We start from the raw sequence: 24,542 nt of genomic DNA on the forward strand, positions 1-24,542 counted from the left end.
CTGTGTTCTTGCATACCCTTCTTGTTAGCCTTCCCCAGATTTCTCTAGTTACCCATTTCAAGCTGGGTAAACTCTTGCTGAGTTTACAGAGTTAGGCCACTGACCCCCGTTCCAAACCAAATAGGCAACAACCAGGACTCAAACCCTTTCCTTACGGACAAAGGTTTTCAAGAGTAGTGGCTAGCCACTCGACTGGAACGATAGCGGTACCTAAAACATGCTTTTGACTTCAAACAAAGATAGTTTTATTTAAAGTCTACTAAAATTCTAGAAGTGTATACCATTGTAAAGCACATATACTAAAGATTGTATGAAGTGCTAACTTGTTCGCAAACAGTATTGCCATCTAGTTTAAATTGCTTCAATTTAGAGGTCATCAAAAGACTGCCGACCGACAGCCGCAAAAACTGCTGATATATAGCACTAGGGTGCAAAAGTTAAGAAAAACTTAGCATTCTGGTGATAGATAGCAGAGCGATAAGATAGTGCCGCAAAAATAAAATACACCGTTAACAGGTAAATTACAACAGTTAGGACAGCGAAAACAAGCCTAAAGATCAAAAGTAAATATTAAATGCATTAGAACTCAAAAAAGATGTTTTCTGCTTTTACGTAGCCTATACAGTGTTATTTATCTCAAGATTCTTCGTATCAAACATTAGCTGGTACTTTTAATGCGAGTCGTTCTCCGAAGGAGATAAAGAATTCTAGCAAAGAACCAGAAGAAGGCATATTACACAGTCAGTGGGAAACAAGATACCCAAGTGAACATCATGGGCGAATCGACCAAATGGTTGATAGGACTTTTGACTCTCATTTCAGTTGGAAGCAGGTATTCAATATCACTTATTGAATCTAGATAAAAAAAAATATTCACTATAGCTTATGCTCATAATGTTCAAAGAATTTAGCTATAGTCATACATAGTAACTTATTGAGATCGACTTTGTAATTTTATTGTGAGGCATAGCTCAATCAGTTTTATGCTTATATTTTCACTGGAAGATTGTGCTATTGGTAAAACAGCAATAATTAATCTTCAAAAAAAAAAATGACAAAAAAATTGAACAGAAAATATTCCTGGGAGGTAAGCAATAATTAAATTAAATTCTACAACCGCAGGAGTATTGGATGTAGTAAACAAAAAAGTACTCAGACAAAAAAATTGATATCTATAGAAGCCCATTGCAGCTCCCAAGGAATTTTGAGGTTGCACTGTACGGGCAAATATTTACATTCTTTATTCAATTTTATTGTGCCGAGAAAGCCATTTAGCAAAATTTCGAGAAAGCCATTTAGCCAAAAGCAAGTAAAATTAATATAAAAATTTCATTTTAATTATTCATGTACGGTGAGCCAAAATCAAAGTTGCATTAATTCAAAAACGTTCAGAAATTAAATTTAAAAAAATAAGTTTTTTTCTGAAAGTAAGGAGCGACATTAATACTTAAAACGAACAGAAATTATTCCGTATATAAAAGGGGCTGTCCCCTCCTCAATACCTCGCTCTTTACGCTAAAGTTTTTTATTGTTTGAAAAAATAAAGTTGTGTGACAGATTCAAACTTTAGCGTAAAGATCGATGCTCCTTACTTTTAGTTGAAAAAAGTAGTTTTTTATTTAATTTCTGATAATTTTTTAAATGATACTGGGAAATCCGGCACCCCCTTCATAGAAATGTTCTTTCCCCCAAGGAAACATCCTCCATGGAAGGATCCTCCCCGTAACCCCCTCCTCCGACAACCCCCCCATCATACAAAATCCCTCCTTGACTAGGGGGCGAACCCCCTCATATACGTAATAATTTCTGTTTGTTTTAAGTTTTAATGTTGCTCCTTACTTTCAGTTGAAAAAACTAGTTCTTTTTTATTTAATTTCTGATCATTATTTAATTGATACTGGGAAATCCGGTGCCCCCTTCATAGAAATGTCCTTTCCCCCAAGGAAACATCCTCCATGGAAGGATCCTCCCCGTAACCCCCTTCTCCGACAACCCCCCCCCCCCCCGTCAGAAAAAAATCCCTCCTGAAACGTCTTTATACTTTCCATTAACCAATACTATATGTAAACAATGGGCAAAGTTCATGACTTCCAGCCCTTCCCCTGGGAACTCTGGGGGATTAAGTCATCCTAAAAGCCATATTCATTAAATTTTTGACTATGCTGAACAAAATAGATGTCTCAAAATTTTGGTTGGGTGACTTTGGGAAAAAATGAGCGTGAGAGGGGCCAAGTTACCCTCCAATTATTTTGGTCACTTATAAAGGGCACTAGAACTTTTAATTTCGGTTCAAATGAGCCCTCTTACGATATTCTAGGGCTACTGGATCGATATGATCACCTATGGAAAAAAAAAAGCAAACAAACAAACAAACAAATAAACACGCATCCATGATCTTTCTTCTGATAAAAAATACAAAATTCCACATTTTTGCAGATAGGAGCTTGAAACTTCCACATCAAGTTTTCCTGATACGGTGAATCCGATGGTGTGATTTTCATTAAAGTTCTATGACTTTTTGGGGGTGTTTCCCCTTTTTTTAGAAAATCAGGCAAATTTCATTAGGCGCGTAACTTTTGATGGTTAAAACTAAACTTAATGAAACTCATAGATTTGAAATCAGCATAAAAATCTGATTCTATTGATGTATCTATGGGTACCATTGAGCCAGGCCGCTCCTTACTTACAGTTCGTTACCACGTACTGTTTTATTTGAGTCTCTTAACTAAAATGGCTGCTGACCACTGTGTTAGGTGAATGCTGTGGACTTGAGTATCTCTTCTTTTCTGATTAAGATGAAATATGGTTTCAGTCTGCATTTGATTACTCAGATTCTGCAATAGGAAAAGTGTCCTATTTATACAAATTGCAGACTCATGTAAATACTGGTCTGTACCTGTATCAGTCATGAAATAAAAAAAAAAACAAGTTTTTTCAACTGAAAGTAAGGAGCAACATTAAAACTTAAAACAAACAGAAATTATCATATACAGCGCAATCGCGCTGCCTAAGTAAAGAATGATGTTGGCACAATGCATTACTTATTATTTTTTTTTCCTTCAGACCAGGGCACTTCGTATCGAAGGAGTTGTCGTAGAAGCTTGGAAAAGCGCTCATTCAATTGGATACTGGAATGGATAATGCCTGCCCTTTTTAATAGTGGGAAGTGATTCGAGGCCTCTCCCACGCCCCCCCTCCCCTTTGCCCCTTATATTTAAAAACAAAATTTTGCCGTAAGATTAAATCAAATTGAACTGTGTTAATGCTAATTCCCAATAAGACATCTCAACAGTATCACAAGAAAGACTGAGGGAGTGAGGATATTATGTTCAAATTTTCGGGGCTATTTCTGCTCTTAAAATTTAACCAAATCAAAATAGCTTAAGTGTATCCTAGCTATCAAAGAAAGTAAACAGATTTTTTTGGCGAATGGTATCAAGTTTTCCATTTCATGTCAAATAGAGGATGTATGAAACTAAATTAAACACTACTATTTGTGTCCAGATTTTTGAAAAGGTGTATGTTGTTAAAAATTGCTGAAAATTTTTCTCCAGCATACAAATAGCAGGCCAAACTATAAAGTCTTTTAAAAAACGAAAAGATTTAAAGTATTATTTTCTTTATCCCTGAAAAGACTATGTCAATATAAAAGGAACAGAAATTAATTAAAAAACCATTTTCCACAAAATAAGTTTTTCAAAGAAAAGTAAAGAACTCCATTAAACCAAAAATGAGCAAAAATAAAATCAAATAATCTACCAAGCGTGAAACTACCACAAATCAGCATCGATAAATAAATGAAACCAAAACGAACAGAAATTACAATAAATAACCGAGTCAAACTCAAAACGAGTAGAAATTAACATGATGCATTAATTAACATGAGGCCTTGGGAAGGCAAATGGGTTTTGAGCCCTACTCATGTTAATTTCTGCTCGTTTTGAGTTTACTAGAATTTGGCAAGTTTATATATAGTCGTAAATGGCCGAAAAACAACGACTTTTGATGTATCTATGGGTATCAAAATTCCGATTTTTAGAGTTTCGGTTACTATTGAGCTGGGTCGCTCCATACTTACAGTTCGTTACCACGAACTATTTGAAAGGGAAAGCACTCAACCGGTGATATTAGGTTAATCCTAATGAAATTAAATAAAAAAACCAAGTTTTTTAAGCTGAAAGTAAGGAGCGACATTAAAACTTAAAACGAACAGAAATTATTCTGTATATGAAAGGGGCTGTCCTCTCCTCAACGCCTCGCTCTTTACGCTAAAGTTTTTTATTGTTTTAAAAAATGAAGTTGTGAGACAGAGTCAAACTTTAGCGTAAAGAGTGAGGCGTTGAGGAGGGGACAGCCCCTTTCATATACGGAATAATTTCTGTTCGTTTTAAGTTTTAATGTCGCTCCTTACTTTCAGTTTAGAAAACTTGTTTTTTTTTATTTAATTTCTGATCGTTTTTTAGTTAATGCAGCTTTTATTTTGGCTCACCATCATTGAATAAGTAAACAAAATTTGCATAAAAACTTTACTTTTCTTTTGCTAAATGGTTGTCTCTTAATTTGGTTCTGACGTAATTTACAAATTAACTTACGTAACGAACTTCTATATTCGTATATATTTTCTTCTGGCAAAAAATACAAAGTTGCAGATTTTTGCAGATATGAGCTTGAAACCTATATAATAGGGTTTTTTGATATGCTGAATCTGACGGCGTGATTTTCATTAAAATTCTTTTACTTGTAGGGGATGTTTCCCCCCTCTTTAAAAAATCAGGTAAATTTTCTTAGGCTCGTAGCCTTTGATGAGTAATACTAAAGTTAATAAAATTTATATATTTAGAATCAGCATTATAAGCCCATTCTTTTGATACATTTATTGACATCAAAATTCCGTTTTTAGAAGTTTCGATTACTATTGAGCCGTATCGCTTGTTTTTTTTTATTGTTTATTTTTTTTATTACGTATATGTTATTACGTATATGAGGAGGTTCTCCCCTTAGTCAATACCACGCTCTTTACGTTAAAAGTTAAAAAAAAATTTAAGTTAAAAACCCCTGAATCACAAAGGCCGTTTAATTAGAATAGATAGCTCTTTTGAAATCACTAAAAAAAACTGTAGCGTAAAGAGCGAGGTATTGACTTGGGGGAGAACCCCCTCATATACGTAATAATTTCTGTTCGTTTTAAGTTCTAATGTTGCTTTTTACTTTCAGTTGAAAAACTTGTTTTTTTTAATTTAATTTCTGATCGTTTTTTAAATAATGCTTGGAAATCCGGCGCCCCCTTCATAGAAATGTCCCTTACCCCAAGGAAACATCCTCCACGGAAAAATTCTCCCGAGTAACCCCCTCCTCCAGCCCCCCCACCAGAAAAAAATCTTTCCTGAAAATGTCTGTATACTTCCGAGTAATGAATACAATATGTAAGCAATGGGCAAAGTTCATAACTTACAGCTCTTCCCCTGGGAACTATGGGTGATTAAGTCATCCTAAAAAACATAGTTATTTGACTATGCTGAACAAAATGGCTATCTCAAAATTTGGGTGACTTTGAGAAAAAAGTAAGCGTGGGAGGGGACCCTAGTTGTCCTCCGTTTTTTTGGTCACTTAAAAAGGGCACTAGAACTTTTAATTTCCGTTCCAATGAGCCCTCCTACGTTGTTCTAGGACCACTGGGTCAATACAATTACCTCTGGGGAAAATAAAAAAAAAAAAAAAAAAAAAAAAAAAAAAAAAAAAAATAAACACGCATCCGTGATCTTTCTTCGGGAAAAAAATGGAAAATTCCACATTTTTGTAGATAGGACCTTGAAACGTCTACAGTAGGGTTCTCTGATACGCTGAATATGATGGTGTGATTTTCATTAAGGTTCTATAACTTTTAGGGGGTCTTTCCCCCTTTTTTTCGAAAATCAGTCAAATTTTCTCAGGCGCGCAACTTTTGATGGGTAAGATTAAACTTGATGAAACTTATATATTTGAAATCAGAATTAACATCTGATTCTTTTGATGTATCTATTGGTATCGAAATTCCGTTTTTTAGAGTTTCGGTTACCATTGAGCCGGGTCGCTCCTTACTTACAGTTCGTTACCACGAACTGTTTGATATACCAAAGCATAATGACAATAAAATACTTTAGAAACAAAATTATGGAAACTACGACAATGAATTATGGAAAGCAGGCAGTGCAGAACGCATTATATTTTATACTTAGCCTAACCCAACTTAATCCCTAACCACCACTATATATTAAATATTTAATAAAAATACACATACACGTAGTTTTCTCACTCAAAATAAGCAAATCATAACCGATTCGGGAAGGGAAACCTGTTTTTGATAGATCTTTCACAGCGTAATTCTTGAGTGCGTTCCGTGTACCCAGAGGTGTTCTACAATGTAATATCGAGGAAAATTGTTTTCTAGCTCATTTTATAAAGTTTAGGATCTTATGATGTAATGTAACGATTTTAAAATTAATATATCAAAAACTTGTATATTTGTCACGATTAAAACGAACCCTAGTTTCATTTTAAATCAACTTTGGCCCCTTTCTGTTATCATAATATCATAATCCTTAATCTAGAAGACGAAAGCCGATATAGGTTAGATTAAATAATAAAAAAAAACAAGTTTTTTTTAACTGAAAGTAAGGAACGACGTTAAAACTTAAAACGAACAGAAATTATTCCGTATATGAAAGGGACTGTCCCCTCCTCAACGCCTCGATCTTTACGCTAAAGTTTTTTATTGTTTAAAAGAAATAGAGTTGTGAGAAAGTCAGACTTTAGTGTAAATGGTGAGGCGTTGCGGAGGGGACAGCCCCTTTCATATACGGAATAATTTCTGTTCATTTTCAGTTTTAATGTTGGTCCTTACTTTCTGTTAAAAAAACTTGTTTTTTTATTTAATTTTTGAACGATTTTGAATTAATACAAGGTTAGATCTTGGCTAGCCGTACATGAATAATTAAAACAAAATTTGCATATTAATTTTACTTTTATTTGGTTAAATAGCTTTTTCAAAACTTGTTTAATTTTAGTTACGAACGTTTATATTAGTAATAAATATGCGTAAGTTACTAATTAACTTACGTAGCGAACTTCTATATTCATAGATTTTTAATACGTATATTAGGGGGTTCACCCCCTATTCAATACCTTGCTCTTTAAGCTAAAGTTCGAATTTTGTTCCAATTCTTTAAAATGACCTCTTAATCACAAAGGCCGTTAATTAGAATAAATAGCTCTTTTGAAAGTACTAAAAAATCTTTGGCTTGAAGAGCGAGGTATTGACTAGGGGGTGAACCCAATCATATACGTAATATTTTCTGTTCGTTTTAAGTTTTGATGTTGCTCCTTACTTTCAGTTGAAAAACTTGTTTCTTTTATTTAATTTCTGATCTTTTTCTTTAATAATGATGGGAAATCTGGCGCCCCCTTCATAGCAATGTCCCGGCCCCCATGAAAACTTCCTTCTTGGAAATATACTCCCATATAACCCCCGATTCCCCCCACCTACCAGAAAAAATCCCCCCTGAAAACGTCTGTATACTTCCCAATAACCAATGCTCTATGTTAACATTGGGTAAAGTTCATAACTTGCAGCCCTCCCCCTGGGGACTCCGTGGGATCAAGTCATCCTAAAAGACATAGTTATCATATTTTCGACCATGCTGAACAAAATGGCTATCTCAAAATTTTGATCGGGTTACTTTGGGAAAAAAATGAGCGTGGGAAGGGACCTAGTTGCCCTCCATTTTTTTGGCCACTTAAAAAGGGCACTAGAATTTTTAATTTCTATTACAATGAGCCCTCCCACGGTACTCTATGACCACTGGGTCGATACGATCACCCCTGGGGAAAAAAAAAAACAAAAAACAAATAAACACGCATCCGTGATCTTTCTTCTGGCAAAAAATGCAAAATTCCACATTTTTGTAGATAGGTGCTTGAAACCTCTACAGTAGGGTTCTCTTATACGAAGAATATGATGGTGTGATTTTCATTAAGGTTCTATAGCTTTTAGGGGGTCTTTCTCCCTTTTTTCTAAAGTCAGCCAAATTTTCTCAGGCGCGTAACTTTTGATGAGTAAGACTAAACTTGATGAAATCAGCATTAAAAGCTGATTCTTTTGATGTATCTATTGGTATCAAAATTCCGTTTTTTAGAGTTTTGGTTACCATTGAGCCAGGTCGCTTCTTACTTACAGTTCGTTACCACGAACTGTTTGATTTGTGTTTATTTTTTGGTTGAATTGCATGGTAAAGTTTAAGGACGTATCAAGGATTTTTTAGTTAGGAGAGAGCTATTTCTTTTTTGGAGGGAGGGGTTACAAAACAAAACACAAAACGCATAAAAATTTCTACATATAGCCTATACATTTTATTTCTTTTTTTACGAGTCGGACAAAAATTGCAGGGGGGGGGTCTAAATTTCGTGAACTCTGCATAATCTTGCAAATATATATTGCTGGGGGATCACAGGAGTCTTCCAACCCCTTTTCTCCAGCCTACTTTAGCTAAAAGGTGGATGGTTTACTTAAGCAAAATCAAAATCCTCGTTCACTTATATCATTACAATCGATATAAATAAACAGGGCCATATCCAGGATTTTTGTTCGGTGGGGGGGTATTTTACCCGATTTTTTCCCGTGGACTTTGTCTAGCATCCTCGAGAAGGGTATTTGTTAGACTAATTTTCGACTCGGTCAAAATTTTTTTTTTGGGGGGGGGAGGGTTCAAACCGGTTAACCCCCCCTGGATGCGGCCTTGTAAATAAGCCTAGTTCTTCGGTTCCGGGGTCGTGCCTCTTTTGATCTAAAGTGTGGGGAGCAGCTTGCTAATTTCGTTACTCAAGAAAAATAAAGTCATCTAAAAACGCGAATTTCGATCACTAATTCCAGTGCTCAGGAAAATCAATAGGGGAATTTAGGCGACATTACAGTAACTCGTGTTTCCTGGATACTTATGGGGTCCATGTTAGGTAGAACTTTACGATAAAATTCAATAATATATATAAAAGAAAAGAGAGGATGCATCTCCGGTGTTGTAAAGTCATAATTTTTTTTTTGCGAGATAGTTTTGATGGCAGTTCTTCCTTATATACAAGGAGATACCATCATGTCATCAATTTGATATTAGCTTTCAACTGGTACCGGATATAGCTATCCTGACTTTAGAAGCCTTTGAGTCACAAAACTAGCAAGCTACTACCCAAATTTTAGATTACCAATCTGGGTACCAACGAAGCAATTTCAGTGAGTACCTCATCACGATGATGGCAGTCTAAAAGCCAAATTTTCATTTTCACTTTGTGTTCGTTTCCGTATAATTTCCATTTTCAGGTTTGATGATGTTGTTATGTAACTGTGTTTATTATACAGGATTCAAGCATTGATTATATATATATATATATATATATATATATATATATATATATATATATATATATATATATATATATATATATATATATATATATATATATATATATATATATATATATATATATATCATGTCCACCCTTCTACTGGAATGTTTGCATTCATAAGTAACGCAGTTAAAACAGATGAGCACGGTACCCTTCCTTCAAGTTAGTTACCTAGTTGAATTATGAACGGCATGTTAAAAATTACTTTTTAAATAATCTTGAATCCCATAATAATGTTGCATGGTGCTTTTTACTAAATTTTAAGTACTTCATAGTTTATGGATGGTGATATAATGCATATGTAAGCATGAATTATGTTATGCATGGTTTGATGATTCATGGTTTTCTGATTTACCTAGGTGACTGGTGATTTTAATGTTACTGCATATAAGGAAGTTGATAGATTTTTGCGGGGAGAGACCTAAATAACTAGAATCTGAAGCTTATAGTCACAAAAAATCATTTTCGAAGTCTTCATTATTGTTTTTTCTCCTTATCCTCTTTTCTCTCTCCTTTTTGTACGTTTTAATTATGTCTGGGAGACGTACATAGCGTGAATATTTTACATGAAATAGTCGATTAAACTTGAATTCAATTCGTGCTATGTTGTGAAAGGGGTTTTTAATTCCAGCGACATGTGTTATTCTTATCTCGTTCCACTGTAACACAAGGTCGACCCTGTTATCTGTTGTTCTTCGTGGAGATAGCAAAATGCAAATAATTAAAAAACCATATGGTCTTTATAGCAAAGTTTTGCCACCCAATCTGATTTCCCTTGAATATTCCGGAGAAAAATTGCCTAAAAAGCGTTGCCGATACAACCAGATCAAGATCTGCAATTTTACAACCGAATGAAAGTCGAATTAGCTGTCATATCTGATAGTGAAAATTCTTAGGTATTTGTTCCAGGCATGTTACCATAGCTGAGCTAATGCCCTGTGCTGAGCTTCTGAGCTAGTAAATGCACGGAGCTATTGTCAGGCTAATTCTAAATACAACCGGAAAACTACTACCGGCAACAAACTTAATGCCTCAGTCAAGGCCGTATCCAGGATTTTTTTTGAAAGAGGTTTTACAAGAGGATTTTTTTGGAACGGGTTTTACAAAATAATTTTTTCAGGGGGAGGGGTACAAAAAAAATAGAAAAAACTAAAAAAACGCATAAAGAATTTGTCTATATTCATTTTTGTTACGTTTTGACAAGTCGAAAAAAAATTTGGGGGGGGGGTTAAACCCCTAACCCCCTGGATACGGCCTTGACCTCAATATTCCATATCCCCCTCCCATTAGCGTGCAAAAATAAACAACAGAAAATTGCATAGTTTCTAAATTCAAGTTACAGGTCATAAACGATGGACAAATTTGTGTCTCCTAAGTAAACGTGAGTCCATAACGGTCCATTCAAAAAATATACTTTTGCCATAATTGCCTTAAAAGGGAAATGAACGCAAATTTGTTACTAAAAATCCTTTTAGGTATTCAACTGGATCAGTTCTATACGAGATATCTGGGGAAGAATGTCCTGAGCTGATAAAATTAAATGAATTTCAACAAACAGGACTATTTACGGATATTATAATACAGTCAGCTGATGGCCAGGAATTTGAAGCTCACAAAGCTGTCCTAGCCGCATGGTCTGACAAACTACGAGCCCTTATACTTATGGCAGAATATAACAAGCCATGTACATGTGAAAAAACTGTCATAAAGGTTCCTGTTGCTGGAGAATTGCTAAATAAAACATTGGACTATGCTTATAGTGGCAAAATTACTACCACTAACGATACCGTGCAGCGTCTATTAGAAACGGCTGATCAACTAGGCTTTGATAAATTAACTGAAGTTCTTGTAGAAAATTTTCTGGGCCCCCAAGTAACTGATGAAACTTTTGTGACGATGGTTTTAACAACCACCGCACGTCCAAGACTGCCTGATATTGAGCAGAAGTTTATTGACCAAGTAACTTCAATTGATCAATTTGATGAACAAAGAGCAATTCAGCTGGCAAAAAAATTTGATTCCAAGCTATTCAAAAAATATTTAGAACAGACAACTCTTAGGCCTAATAAAGTGGTAAACACTGTTGTCGAGTGGCTGAAAGAAGCACCAAATGACCCGAAAATGGACGCAGAAGATATTGCTGAGGTTATAAACAAAATACCACTTGAAGGCATGAACTGTACTTCTTTAAAGAAACTTGCTGATGAACTCACATCGAATACAGATGATAAGTTTTCAAAGGCCGCTAAAGATTTTTTAAAACATGTTATATATCTATCCACAAACGGCGAGGGTGATTGCTATTCAGGATGCTCTGATTGTGATCGAAAATACAAATATGAAACAACCCTTATGTATCAGCCAAATGAGCAGTGGAATTCTACGATTATCCAGCCTAACCAAATCCAAGGAAAAGAATATCAGCTAGGAACCTTTCGAGTGGGTGCCAATCAGTTTATTGTTGCTTTGCAACTTCCTGACTATAATTTTAAGCAAAGAGTAGGAGTAAGCGGTTTTATGCTGCAAAGGCTCCCCACGTACGGTCCAAAAACCAGTAGAATTGAAGCAACAGAATACGACTGTGAAATAAAGATAACAGAGACTGGGCCTGAAAGAGACTGCCCGCTAAGGAACAGGTTTAGATACAAATTTGACCAGCAAACGGATTTGTATAAATGGTTGACAACCATGGACACTTTCAAAGAACATGAAGTATCTGTCAAAATGAATGAAGTTTAAGTATTTACCAAGATTTAGTTTTTATCAAGGAGTTTTAAAATCTCCGATGTATGCTATCCCACTGTAAGTCTGTTGAGTTAATAAACCATTTCTTCGAAACTTCAAAACTTTACTCCATTCAAGGAGCAAATCATCACAGAAACTCTAAAGTAGATTTAACCTCTAAATGAAATAATAGAAAAATTGTATTATTATTTACCAATGACAGCAATACTATTACTTTAGTGATTTTACTTAAATTATTTCGCAAAAAAAAAATAGCTCTTGATTGTCTAGTTTCCTTTAGCAAAATAAAATTAATAAAATAGCTAAAAAAAACCTTTTATTTAAGCATTTGGTATTTTTTTGTATTTAGAAAAACTGAAATTTTCTACGACTAAAAATCAATCGTTTTCTATGACAAAATTTTTTTTTTTTTTTTGTGTAGCACGGAAGAACGATTATTTTTCACTTCAAAGTGTATTTGGATATAAAAGCTGTTTTTAAGAAGTTCCTTTAAATATTTTCCTTTACTGTTTTTAGTGTTTGGTGAATCCTTTAAGATATTAAATAAAAAAAAACAAGTTTTTTAAACTGAAAGTAAGGAGCGACATTAAAACTTAAAACGAACAGAAATTATTCCGTATATGAAAGGGGCTGTCTCCTCCTCAACGCCTCGCTCTTTACGCTAAAGTTTTTTATTGTTTTAAAAAATAAAGTTATGAGACACAGTCAAACTTTAGCGTAAAGAGCGAGGCGTTGAGGAGGAGACAGCCCCTTTCATATACGGAATAATTTCTGTTCGTTTTAAGTTTTAATGTCGCTCCTTACTTTCAGTTTAAAAAACTTTTTTTTTTATTTAATTTTTGAACGTTTTTGAAATAATGAAGGTTTTGATTATGGCTCACCGTAAATGAATAATTAAAACAAAATTTGCATATTATATTTGGTTAAATGGCTTTCTCGAAACTTGTTTAATTTTATTTACGAACGTTTTTATTAGTAATAAATATACGTAACTTAGAATTAACTTACGTAACGAACTTCTATATTCATAAATTTTTAACACGTATATTAGGGGGTTCGCCCCCTAGTCAATACCCTGCTCTTTAAACTATAGTTCGAATTTTTTTTCCAGTTCTTTAAAAATGACCTCTTAATCACAATCAGTTGATCAGTTGAAAAACTTGTTTTTTTTTATTTAATTCCTGATCTTTTTCTTTAATAATGCTGGGAAATCCGGCGCCCCCTTCATAGCAATGTCCCTTCCCCCATGAAAACTTCCTTCATGGAAATATCCTTCCATATAGCCCACGACCCACACCTTCACCCACCTACCCCAAAAAATATCCTCAGAAAAACTAATAAAAAATACAAAAAAACAAAACAAAAATTTAAAAAACATAAAAGTTAATAACTTTCAGCCCTCCCCCAGCGGACTTTGGGGGATCAAGTCATCCTAAAAGAAATTTTTATCATATTTTCGACCATGCTGAACAAAATGGCTATCTCAAAATTTTGATCGGGTGACTTTGGGAAAAAAATGAGCGTGGAAGGGGGCCTAGTTGCCCTCCATTTTTTTGGTCACTTAAAGTGGGCGCTAGAGCTTTTAATTTCCGTTCCAATGAGCCTTCCCATGATATTCTAGGACCACTGGGTTGATAAGATCAGCCCTGGAAAAAGAAAAAAATAAAAAAAAAAAAATAAAAAAAATAAACACGCATCCGTGATCTTTCTTCTGGCAAAAAATGGAAAATTCCACATTTTTGTAGATAGGAGCTTGAAACCTCTACAGTAGGGTTCTCTGATACGCTGAATATGATGGTGTGATTTTCATTAAGGTTCTATAACTTCTAAGGGGTCTTTCCCCCTTTTTTCGAAAATCTGCCAAATTTTCTCAGGCTCCTAACTTTTGATGGGTAAGATTAAACTTAATGAAACTTATATATTTGAAATCAGAATTAAAAATCTGATTCTTTTGATGTATCTATTGGTATCAAAATCCCGTTTTTTAGAGTTTCGGTTACCATTGAGCCGGGTCGCTCCTTACTTACAGTTCGTTACCACGAACTGTTTTAAAAAACTGAGTCCTTTCATGCATCATCCTAATGATTCATACTTAATGCCACTGTATATAAATAATCTATTATTTATAATAGATTATATTGTTTATAATAGACTATAATAGGTTATCTATTATTTATAGACAGTGCTTTATGCTAACGAATCTTGCTTTAAAGCTACATACTGAGACCACGTCTTCCTCTCAGTCAAATATCCGCTAGGGTGTACATGAGACTCAACCTTTAGTTATTCAAAGTTTCTTTAAATATTTGGCTAAACATTCTAAAGCCTGTTAAGTGTGATTGGGTTAGATGGAGGTTGATTTTTTTTGGGGGGGGGGGTGAATTATATGGGGTTTGAGATGCATGTCGTTTGAGTTGCATGGGGACGAGTTAAACGGAATTGAATAATACGGGGGTTGAGATGAACGAGGATCGATTTCAATGGTGTTGAGTTCAATGAGGTTGACTTGAATACAGTTTAGTTGCATGGGAACCATCCACTACCCATAGTAATACTCGCGTATGATAAATCCAATAGCGTTACCTACAAACAAACATTTATTTTCTTTTAACATTTGATCCTCCGACACATAATGTTACGTAAACAATTTAAAAAAGAACACCATTGAATATAATTCTCATACATATACGCAAAAAGAAGAATACTTTCTAATATATGAATAGAAGCACACCAAACAGTACAATTGGGGTGCTATCATTTCGAACAATCATCACAAGCAACAAACGTCATAACATCCAACCGTCAGAACCCCCAACCGTCACAAAATAAAAAAAAAAATTATCAGTATATATAATAGTAATAAGTATATGATAGTTTAGAAACAAATTTTGGCTATATATTTGCACATAAGGGGGGTGGGGGTAAAGCATAGCATATATTAAATACGTAACCTAACCTAGGTACATTTTCCCTCTAACCCACAAAAAACTAAAGTTTTAGAATTTTGGATGTTGTGACGGTTGGTGGTTCTGACGGATTGTTTTGTCGATGTTATGACAGATTTTGTAGTGCTCCTGATGTTGGATGTCCTGACGGTTGGATGTTATGACGCCTTCCCAGTACAATTTAATTGAGAAATGTACATATAGGGAAACGGAATGGACTGAATACTCACTTTTAATTACTAACCAGCTTGCCTGTCGCACGCTGCTGTGATCTCAAAAGAAAGGAAATTTACTCCGGGAAATTCCCATGTGGAATATTTGCCTCGTCTATTAATAATTGTCTTATTTTAATTTAGAAGTATTTGAAAAAGTCTTCCTGAAATATTTCCCCTGGGAACAATTTCCTCCACGGAATACATCCCCTCATGCACAAAATCCCCCTCTTCGCAACCCAAAAATTTGCCTGTCGCACGCAGCTGTAATCTCAAAAGAAAGGAAATTTACTCAAGGAAATTCCCCTGTGGAGTACTTTCCTCGCCTATTAATAATGGTCTTATTTTAATTTAGGAGTATTTGAAAAATTCTTCTTGAAAAATTTCCTCCCCGGAATACTTCCCCTCATGCATAAAATCCCCCTTTTATCAACTGAAAAGTTTCCCCGCAAAAAAGCCTCCTCCCCTCGCGACAATTGTCCTTCATTGGGATATCGAAACTATAAATAAAAAACACAATAAGGCACTGAATTTACAAACACGAACATCGATATTTAAAGTTGTCCTTTACTCTAAATGTATACAAATCACTTAATTAACTTATTTTGATTACATATGCAAAGAGTTAGAAAAAAGTATGCAAATCAAATTTATTTTAATCCAAAAACAGTCCCCCCCCCCACCAGAACATCCCTCCCTATGGCAGTCTCGCCCGACAATTTCCTCTTGAAAATGTCCCTTGCATGTAAAATAGCGACAGTACTTTTAAATTTGAAAATATTTTGAAAATCAGGTTGAATGCGAAATTCAGGAAATTATTGAAAAAGATTTTCATTTTATTTTAGAGGTGTCCTAGATGACATAATTCATAATTAACTGACCCGTTAATTGAATATCACGAAAATGTAAATAATGTGACTGGAAGGAACTGTCAATTATTTGTCTTAAGGAGTCTCTAATTTCAGTCAACTTTTTCGCATGCTGACCAATGGTTTGTGTTGCGCAGGTTCCGATCTCCTGATTTGAGGCCTTCAACTGGGAGTGCAATACGTGGTTGGGGTAAATCATCCAAAACTTTCCGTGCTTCCCCCCAGATTTCTCCAGGCACCCATTCAAAGCTGGGTGGACTCTGGTTGAGCTTACAGGGTCACACCATTGACCCACGTTCCAAACCAAATAACCAGCGACACCAGTACTCGACCCCCTGAACTCATGGTAAGTCCAGAGCGCTTGAATTTCAGTCAGCGTGAAAAAATAACAGACCCTAGGGGGGGGATTTTACACCTAAAACCTTTGCAAGAGTGTACTCAATAACTTGTTAAGGTTTCTTGGATGAACATTATAGTAATACAAATAGGAGAGACACTCACTCGGATACACACATACATACATATATATATATATATATATATATATATATATATATATATATATATATATATATATATATATATATATATATATATATATATATATATATATATATATATATATATATATATATATATATATATATATATATATATATATATATATATATATATATATATATATATATATATATATATATATATATATATATATATATATATATATATATATATATATATATATATATATATATATATATATATATATATATATATATATATATATATATATATATATATATATATATATATATATATATATATATATATATATATATATATATATATATATATATATATATATATATATATATATATATATATATATATATATATATATATATATATATATATATATATATATATATATATATATATATATATATATATATATATAATCAAATGAATGTCTGTGTGTGAAAAATGGCTAGACGCGATATTTAACATAAAGTGAAAAATAGGCTCATGCTAGGAAACGAAGTTAAAAGTTTTCGAACAGAGATTAGGCAACTTTTATGCTTTCCACACTCTTCATATAGAGTTTAACTTAGACCATTTACTTGGGAAGGTATATAAATAAGGTTAAACTTAGTATAAAAATACAGCGCATATAAAATACTACAATGCTTTTTCTGAAACAATTTTCTTTGCTATCCTCCATTCATGGATTTACAGCCATAGCTCTGCTGCAAAGCCTATGCATTTCGTTTTTCTTCTTAAATTTTTTAGGGAAGTATTGCCTGGAGGGCCATAAAACTACTTCTTACTTGTTGCCATACATGTTAAAGTACAAAATATGTTGTCTTGGAGACCATATGTAAACTGAATGAAATATGAATTACTTATTCATGAGACCAAATCAATAAATTAAGGAAAATTTTGTTTTAAACGACATTGCCTTCAAAAGCACCACAGTGTTCCTAGGAGCCATAGCATAATCTCGTTCAAAAAACCCATCTACAATCAGTATACGTAACAATACAAATAATTAAATAATAGCAAAAACAAAACTGTGCACTTTTTATAAACAATTGTTCATTATTAAACGATTTGAATTAGTGAACTTCAACAACAATGGTTCGGAACATTTGGTTTGGACATGGGTTTATATTAAATTCGTACTCTATTCATAGTGCACCCGTTTACAGAACATAATGGATGTTGCAAGTTTACCAATATAATGTTATTAAAATTTCAAACTGATTAATGGCATTTAAGAAAAACGGTATAGAGTTCAGTTTTGAGGAAGTTATTTTCCTAGTTCTTATGAAAATTATAGCAGAAATTGTAAAATATTACATTTTGGTGAGGGGCAGGTGGTCTCCATGGTAGTCTCTTTCTTTTTGTGTATTCCCTAGTGTATTCCCTGTGTATTTCCTTTGCACTAGCCAAGTTACACTTGTTAATAAACCGAATTCTATCTAAAAGGATTTAATTGTATACCAAGAAACCCTTTTAATACCCATTCGTATTAGCAGAATATAGCCTTAAAAAAAGTAAACTCCGATGAGGTAGGAGACTGATTCCCCTAAAATACTTCGTTGGGTGGCTCAGACCTGCTGCACAAAAATTGATCTTGAATGTATTCTTAAAGAGGGCTCGTATCATTAAACATTCCAGTCAGTTTGAAAGTGTCCAAAAATACTTACTAATAGAATATTACAAGCGCACTTCGCAAATTGGCATCTACGGGCCCGATGGCCCAAAATATCGATTTTTTTTACAATTTACCCTGAAATGCCCAATAATAATCTTCTAAATTGCCTACTTTTTGTTCAATTTACCCCGCCCGAAAAATCGGCCCTAATCTCAAATAAATTCACCAGGACTAACCTAGCGCATTGGGGTCTACTGAAATTCCAAACGAGGATTTCGAAAATTCTTTAAAAGAAAAAACAGTCTGACCCGAATGCATGTGCTTTGCCTTCATACAACTTAAGTAAAGGCTAAAAAGATTTTTTGAATTGTCTTGTATAAGGAATAATACAGAATGACAACAGTGACTTTGATTTTAATTAACGAACAATAACAAGCTTTGGTGATGTTTGTTTCAGTTACTAGGGTTTACTAAATGGAAGCGGTGAAGATTAACGCATGATGGGAGGATCTCATATTTAAGGTAACCTGAAAAGCTTTTAGTGTGATTTGCTTAGTGTGTGATCTGATTTGCTTCAGCTTATGATCTGTGAAAGCACTAAAACGTGTGATTTAGTGACAAACTTACAGCTGCAGCTTCAACTTAAACTTAACTATTACTTAAACTGAACCTTATTTTAGCTGCAACTTAAACTGAAGATATTTGTGTCGTCAGATTTGTTAGTTTCGCCCATCCATTCACTGAGAGAGATTTATGATATTATTGAAACTTTTTTTCGGGAATTAAACTAATCTTTCTTAAAAAATAGAATTTTATATATTTTCCAACGTACTTTTAGTCAGGAAAAAATGCAAAGTAGATTTCAAGATGGATAAAGATTAATCTCAGCTATTGAATGATATTCACGTTGTTCTCTAGCTTTGACATGTTGGGGCCGCATACAGAACTTCCAGAAGGAACATAAATCTTATCACTAATATTATTATAAATCTTGTATTACTTCTTGAAATTTACCTCTTAGAAATTTCAATACGCGTTTTTTTAAGCCAGGTTCATCAGACCCACCATACCAATAGAGTAAGGATTACGTTTTAAAAAATATAGTTTTACTCCATTTCACTTTTTTTGGCCAAAAATATTGATTTGCAAAAAACGAACTTAATTTCCTAAGGATAAGTTTGCAAAAGACTAAAAATAAAGCAGAAAATATGCGTGCAATTTTATCCTATTAGTATATTAACCATCCTATCCTATTGGCTAATTAGTTAAATTAACTAATAAGGTAATTAATAAAAACTACTGTGAACCAAATAGTATAAGAAATTGATAGGTTCGAAACTCGAGTCCATCTCAGTAAAAAAAAAAAAAAAAAAAAAAAAAAAAAAAAAAAAAAAGACCCAACGCTACTTAAGAAAGTCATAAGGCTATTTAAAACTAATAAATATATTACTTTTGTTAATTTTTTCACCTCTGTTTTACTTTTAATTTATATTGTACCAAAAATCAAAGAACTACTGTTTTGACAAGGGAAAGTAAGTATATTACTATACATTTTTTGAGTAGACTATTTTGTATGTGCTTACCTGGCCCTAGCTATTTCAAAATTAGCAAAAATACACTAAAGTTAGGATCTTTCTGCTTTCCAAAAGTTTCTTGGATCCAATCAAAGTAGATCATTAATTGAAATAAAAACTTTAATGAGTTAAAATTATGCTTATTTTGATTTTTTTTTTCATAGTTTTGCTGGGTAAAGCTACACTGTCAGTGGCACTACTAGCTTTTAATCCCTAATAAGCCCCTTGTTAAAGTATATTTTCCCTTGGTATGTTGCCGATTTATTCCGCTAAGAGGTCGGAAGTCGCTTATATCAAGTCTTTTTTGTTTCATCCCGGCTTTGTTTATTCGTCAAAAGTGAAAACTAAGGCAATCCAAAGCCCAAGCACTTGCATATCTGCTCTTATCAGTTTTTCTTACACTTTTTATATACCTCAAGAATTCACTCATTCCAGAACTGGTATGCCACTGTCTTGTGGTTTAAAACCGTTATTTAAAGTTTGTATGACAGATTGATAGACAAGAGGCATGTGGGGTAGTGTGACCTTGTGCACCAGTACTCGCAAATATTTGGCCTACGATCAATATTTCTTTGGATTCTCAATTTGTCTTACGAACTAAAATGATAAAAATGAAATTAAGATGTAAAAATGAACGAAAATTAACTAGAAACAAAATTAGTTTTAGATAAGCTATCTTGAAATAAATTACTAAACAATTTTTTTTTAACGTAAGCGTTTGATTCAACCCGTTCATAAATAGCTAGCGAATTATTAAGAATTTTTAGGCCTGTCAGACAGATTTGCTTTTGCTTTCGGTCACCCAATTGTTTAATTTACTTAGTCAATTGCTTCCAAAACGTTAGACTTTAGAAAATAAAATACACGCCTGGTTTGCAGGAAATTGCAAAAACAAAACATTGAAACTAGAGAAAAAATGAGAAATTTTTCTTTTTTTTCGTTTCACTGCCTTAAAAAGCGATTATTGTTTTTTACTTCATCGTTTCCGTGATGGAGAGCTAATGTGGTCTGTACAGTTTTTAGTATTTAACGCTATTTATACAATAGGAAATTTGATATGCAGTTTTTGGAAGAAGAAAAGCTACGAAAAAAAAGAAATGAAGTCCCAAGTGAGACGCATTAAGAAGCATAAATAATTGTTAGCTATTATTAAAAAAATAGACTAGTGTTTAAATTGTTTCTTTTTCAAAATCGAGAATAAAGGGGAGATGTAAATGAATAAAGGGGAAATGTAAATGAATAAGGAGGATATGTAAATTAATGAAGGGGTATGTAAATGAATAAAGGAGAATGAATAAATGAATAAGGGGGAGATATAAATGAATAAAGGGGAGATGTATAATAGAGGGTAAAAAAGAAGATGTAAAAGAGAAACAGAAAACTAAGAAGAAACGTTAAAATCCAGAAGATTTTTTAATCGGCTTGAAATTTATGCCTGCAAGACTTTGAGACACCAATGCAAGCAAAACTTGTTTTGCAGGAAAAATAGGGCCCAAAAAAGGGCCAATAAACTTTTTTTCTGTATGGCTTGAAACTTATAATCGTAAGTTACTGAGCCGAAACGATCCTAATCTACGAGAAAGTCGATTGGGGCATTTATTCCTTTTAGGCCCCGCTTGTTTGAGTCCAACAATATGGATTAAAATTTTTTTTAGTTTTGATCATCTTGAAACTTAGTCAAGGAGAAGTCCGTGGGTCAATGGAACCCCAGCGTGCAAGAAAGTAACAGTTAATATTAACAAAATTTGTAAAGGCTAGAGTGTCGTTAACGCTTTACCAAGAACGATTTGAATTTCGAACAGTATGTTTTTTAACGACAACGGCAAATAACAAATAACATACTTTTAGGGGGGGGGAGAGTATAATTAAGTGCTATACCAAATAACAGCGAAACTGCCACCCCATCAAAGCCACTCAAAGATCATACTCATTTGCACTCTATTAAAAACGATAGAGACTAATAAAGTTAATTGGCTAATATGTGAATTAAGAAAAGGTGAAAACTACTTTCGTCATTTTTGTATCAGCTCACTAAGGTCTATATGACTCTTATTACCGCAATGAAGACAGGGCTTGACGTGAAGCCAATGTACGTGTTAGAAACGTTTATTCTTTACTAGACGTCAAAGCAGTAGCACGTTCAAGTTGATCATCATACTGGGGCGGATTCAGAGGGGTGTTTTAGGGGCTTGTGTCCCCCATAAAGATGAAAGCTACATTAATTATAGAGGTGGAAGGGTGAAATAATATCATTGAGGAGTCCAGTTTTTTTTTGTTACTGCCCCTCCTATACGCTAATTCTGCATCCACACATGTCATTACACACCACATGGGAGCACCTATGAAGGATGGTTGAGCTTATCACTGAGCTTGTTTATTTATCATTCACTTCTGCATAAGTTTTCACAATAATTAGCAAATGATTTCTTAGTGTCTTTAATTTCTGTTTGACACTGTTTTAAAGAAAAAACAAATGCTGTTTTAAGGTGTTGATTAATCTTGTGTCTCTTTCATATACAATTTTAAAGAAAGGTCATTTATAGACAAATCGTACCACATCTGAGTACCTATGATGGATGGTGGAGCTAGTTAATGACCTTATTTATTTAGCAGTCACTTCTGCACAAGTTTTCACAATAATTATCAAATAATTTATTAGTGTTTTTAACATCTGCTTGACCCTGTTTTGAAGGAAAGGATGTTGTTTTAAGTTGCTGATTAATCTTGTGTCTCTTTCAAATACAATTTTAAAGAGAAGGCCATTTACTGACAAATCGTTTTTATATATATATATTTATATATATATTATATATAATTATATATTTATATATTATATAATTTTATATTATTATATAGATATATATATATTTTTTAGTTTTCCTTTCACAGGAAGGTTAAGTGTTTACCAAATACATTTATTATTCGTTTGTGTTTCATGACCAACATCTAAGCTAGAGACTCAAAAAGCAAAAATAAATGACGAAATCCCACTTACAAGAATTGCAGTTTCTAATCAAGTATAATAACACGTTTCTTCGATCCGTTGTCGGAACAATTATAACGAAAACCCCATGCTATTACGCTTATACTATGGTGGCACGAACAACCTATACAACAGCATTTGTTATTTCAATTGCTTGCTATTGAACGACAATCATCTAATTTCCTGCTGTGTCTCCGTATGTTTAACGTACTGTATATGGTTTGCATTGTAACTCAAGAAACAACTATAACTTTTTTCTTACAGAGTTATTGTAATTAAAAGTGTGTTGCTCTTCTATTGTTTCAAAGCCCCCCCCCCCCCAATAAAGTCAAATTTATATTCGCGACCACACAGAATTTTTTTTATAATTACGTTGCAGAAAGAGATTTGTTTGATAATGTGTAGAATCTTTCCTTGAAATATCTTATATTACAACTAATTTAGAGAAAAAAGGTTTTATTAAAAGAAATAGAACACATTAACAACAAAACCCGAAGTTTATAAGACTTGTATGGGTAGACATCATCCTTTACAAAACCCTAGGAACTGCACTAATTTAGTGCAATTCCTAGCATTAATGGGCTATTTATCCGGGGATCGTAAAAAAAGAGAAAAATCGTAGATCGAGGGAAATTGTATATTTTGACGTATATTTTTTTTTTGAACGTATTGTTTGGGGCACTACATATTTAATGGGGAGGAACATAATTTAACATAAAAATCAGGCAAATTATGTGGCAATTATAGCAAGTATTGTAAGCAATCTTGAGAGTTTTGTGGGTGGATGGGCCAAACTTCCCTACCCCATCAACGAGCATGGTAAGACAATAATCTTATTGCACTTGATTTTTCTTGTTCTTTTCGTCATTTTTCTAATTAAAGGGCAATTTTTGGAAACCATAATCCAAAATTTATTCACTCGGACTTTAAATTCCTCTTTGATTCTTATTGCCTAACGATTTTCTGATCGAAGTGTGAACAAATGAGCCGTTATCTCAGTGATTCTTTGCTCTTTTTAAGTTGATAAAATGAAAGGTTTAATAATTTTTAAACGTCCAGAGCAACTTTAATTCAGTCACTTAGAAAATTACAAACTTAGTCAAAATTAAAAATGAGAACAAACTTAATGGCGTTGTTTGCATGTTTAATCCCTTGTGAGGTCAGATCACTGTGGCATAAGCTATCATTTCAAAAACGGAGGTCCTTTTTAATTGCCTGTTCCACACCGACGGTGTTGTTCCCGACGTTGAGGATGTCGCCAGCCTTCCTTATTTATTAAGTTGAAAGTAATTTGTCAAAGGCTTTTGTTAGAAGATTTCTAATTTAGATCTCAAGTTTTAGTTCTCTTTTAAATGACTGATTTTTTTTTAATGTAGCACAGAGTCGTTTTCCACCAGTGGGTGCCGTAAAACCAAAATTTCACCAAGAATTGGTTCTTATTGCCATCTAAACTTTTATTGTCAGGTCCATTTTACCAGAGCTTTCACTTAGAGCAATTACTGATCGCTCAAGTTTTAAAATCCCTTCGCACCTCAAATTGGAATTAAATGTTTGATTACTGGAGTATTTCATAAGGTAGAGCTGTTTAAATTTGTTTTTATTACTTAGAAAAAGATTTAAAGAG

At 33.6% G+C, this 24,542-nt stretch overlaps 2 protein-coding genes across 3 annotated transcripts in view; one reads left to right on the plus strand and one right to left on the minus strand.

Moving 5' to 3' along the window:
* Positions 1 to 24,542, minus strand: part of LOC148950125 (uncharacterized) — a 344,013-nt gene that overhangs the window by 170,887 nt on the left and 148,584 nt on the right. The window lies entirely within an intron of this gene.
* The window catches only part of LOC148950126 (uncharacterized), a 25,656-nt gene continuing 1,687 nt past the window's right edge, over positions 574 to 24,542 (plus strand). The window contains exons 1-2 of one of the 2 annotated variants that reach the window (XM_089092159.1): positions 574 to 832; positions 10,908 to 12,270. In XM_089092159.1, coding sequence (XP_088948285.1) covers positions 774 to 832; positions 10,908 to 12,171 — 1,323 coding nt within the window. In that variant the 5' untranslated portion in view covers positions 574 to 773 and the 3' untranslated portion in view covers positions 12,172 to 12,270. Of the gene's footprint in view, positions 833 to 10,907; positions 12,271 to 24,542 lie in introns of those variants that run through there. The other variant, XM_089092158.1, reaches the window with a different exon arrangement.

This window comes from Artemia sp. Qi Xiang Cuo, chromosome 7 (genome assembly GCF_049724085.1).
Source record: "Artemia sp. Qi Xiang Cuo chromosome 7, ASM4972408v1, whole genome shotgun sequence".
Classification (NCBI taxonomy): domain Eukaryota; kingdom Metazoa; phylum Arthropoda; class Branchiopoda; order Anostraca; family Artemiidae; genus Artemia; species Artemia sp. Qi Xiang Cuo.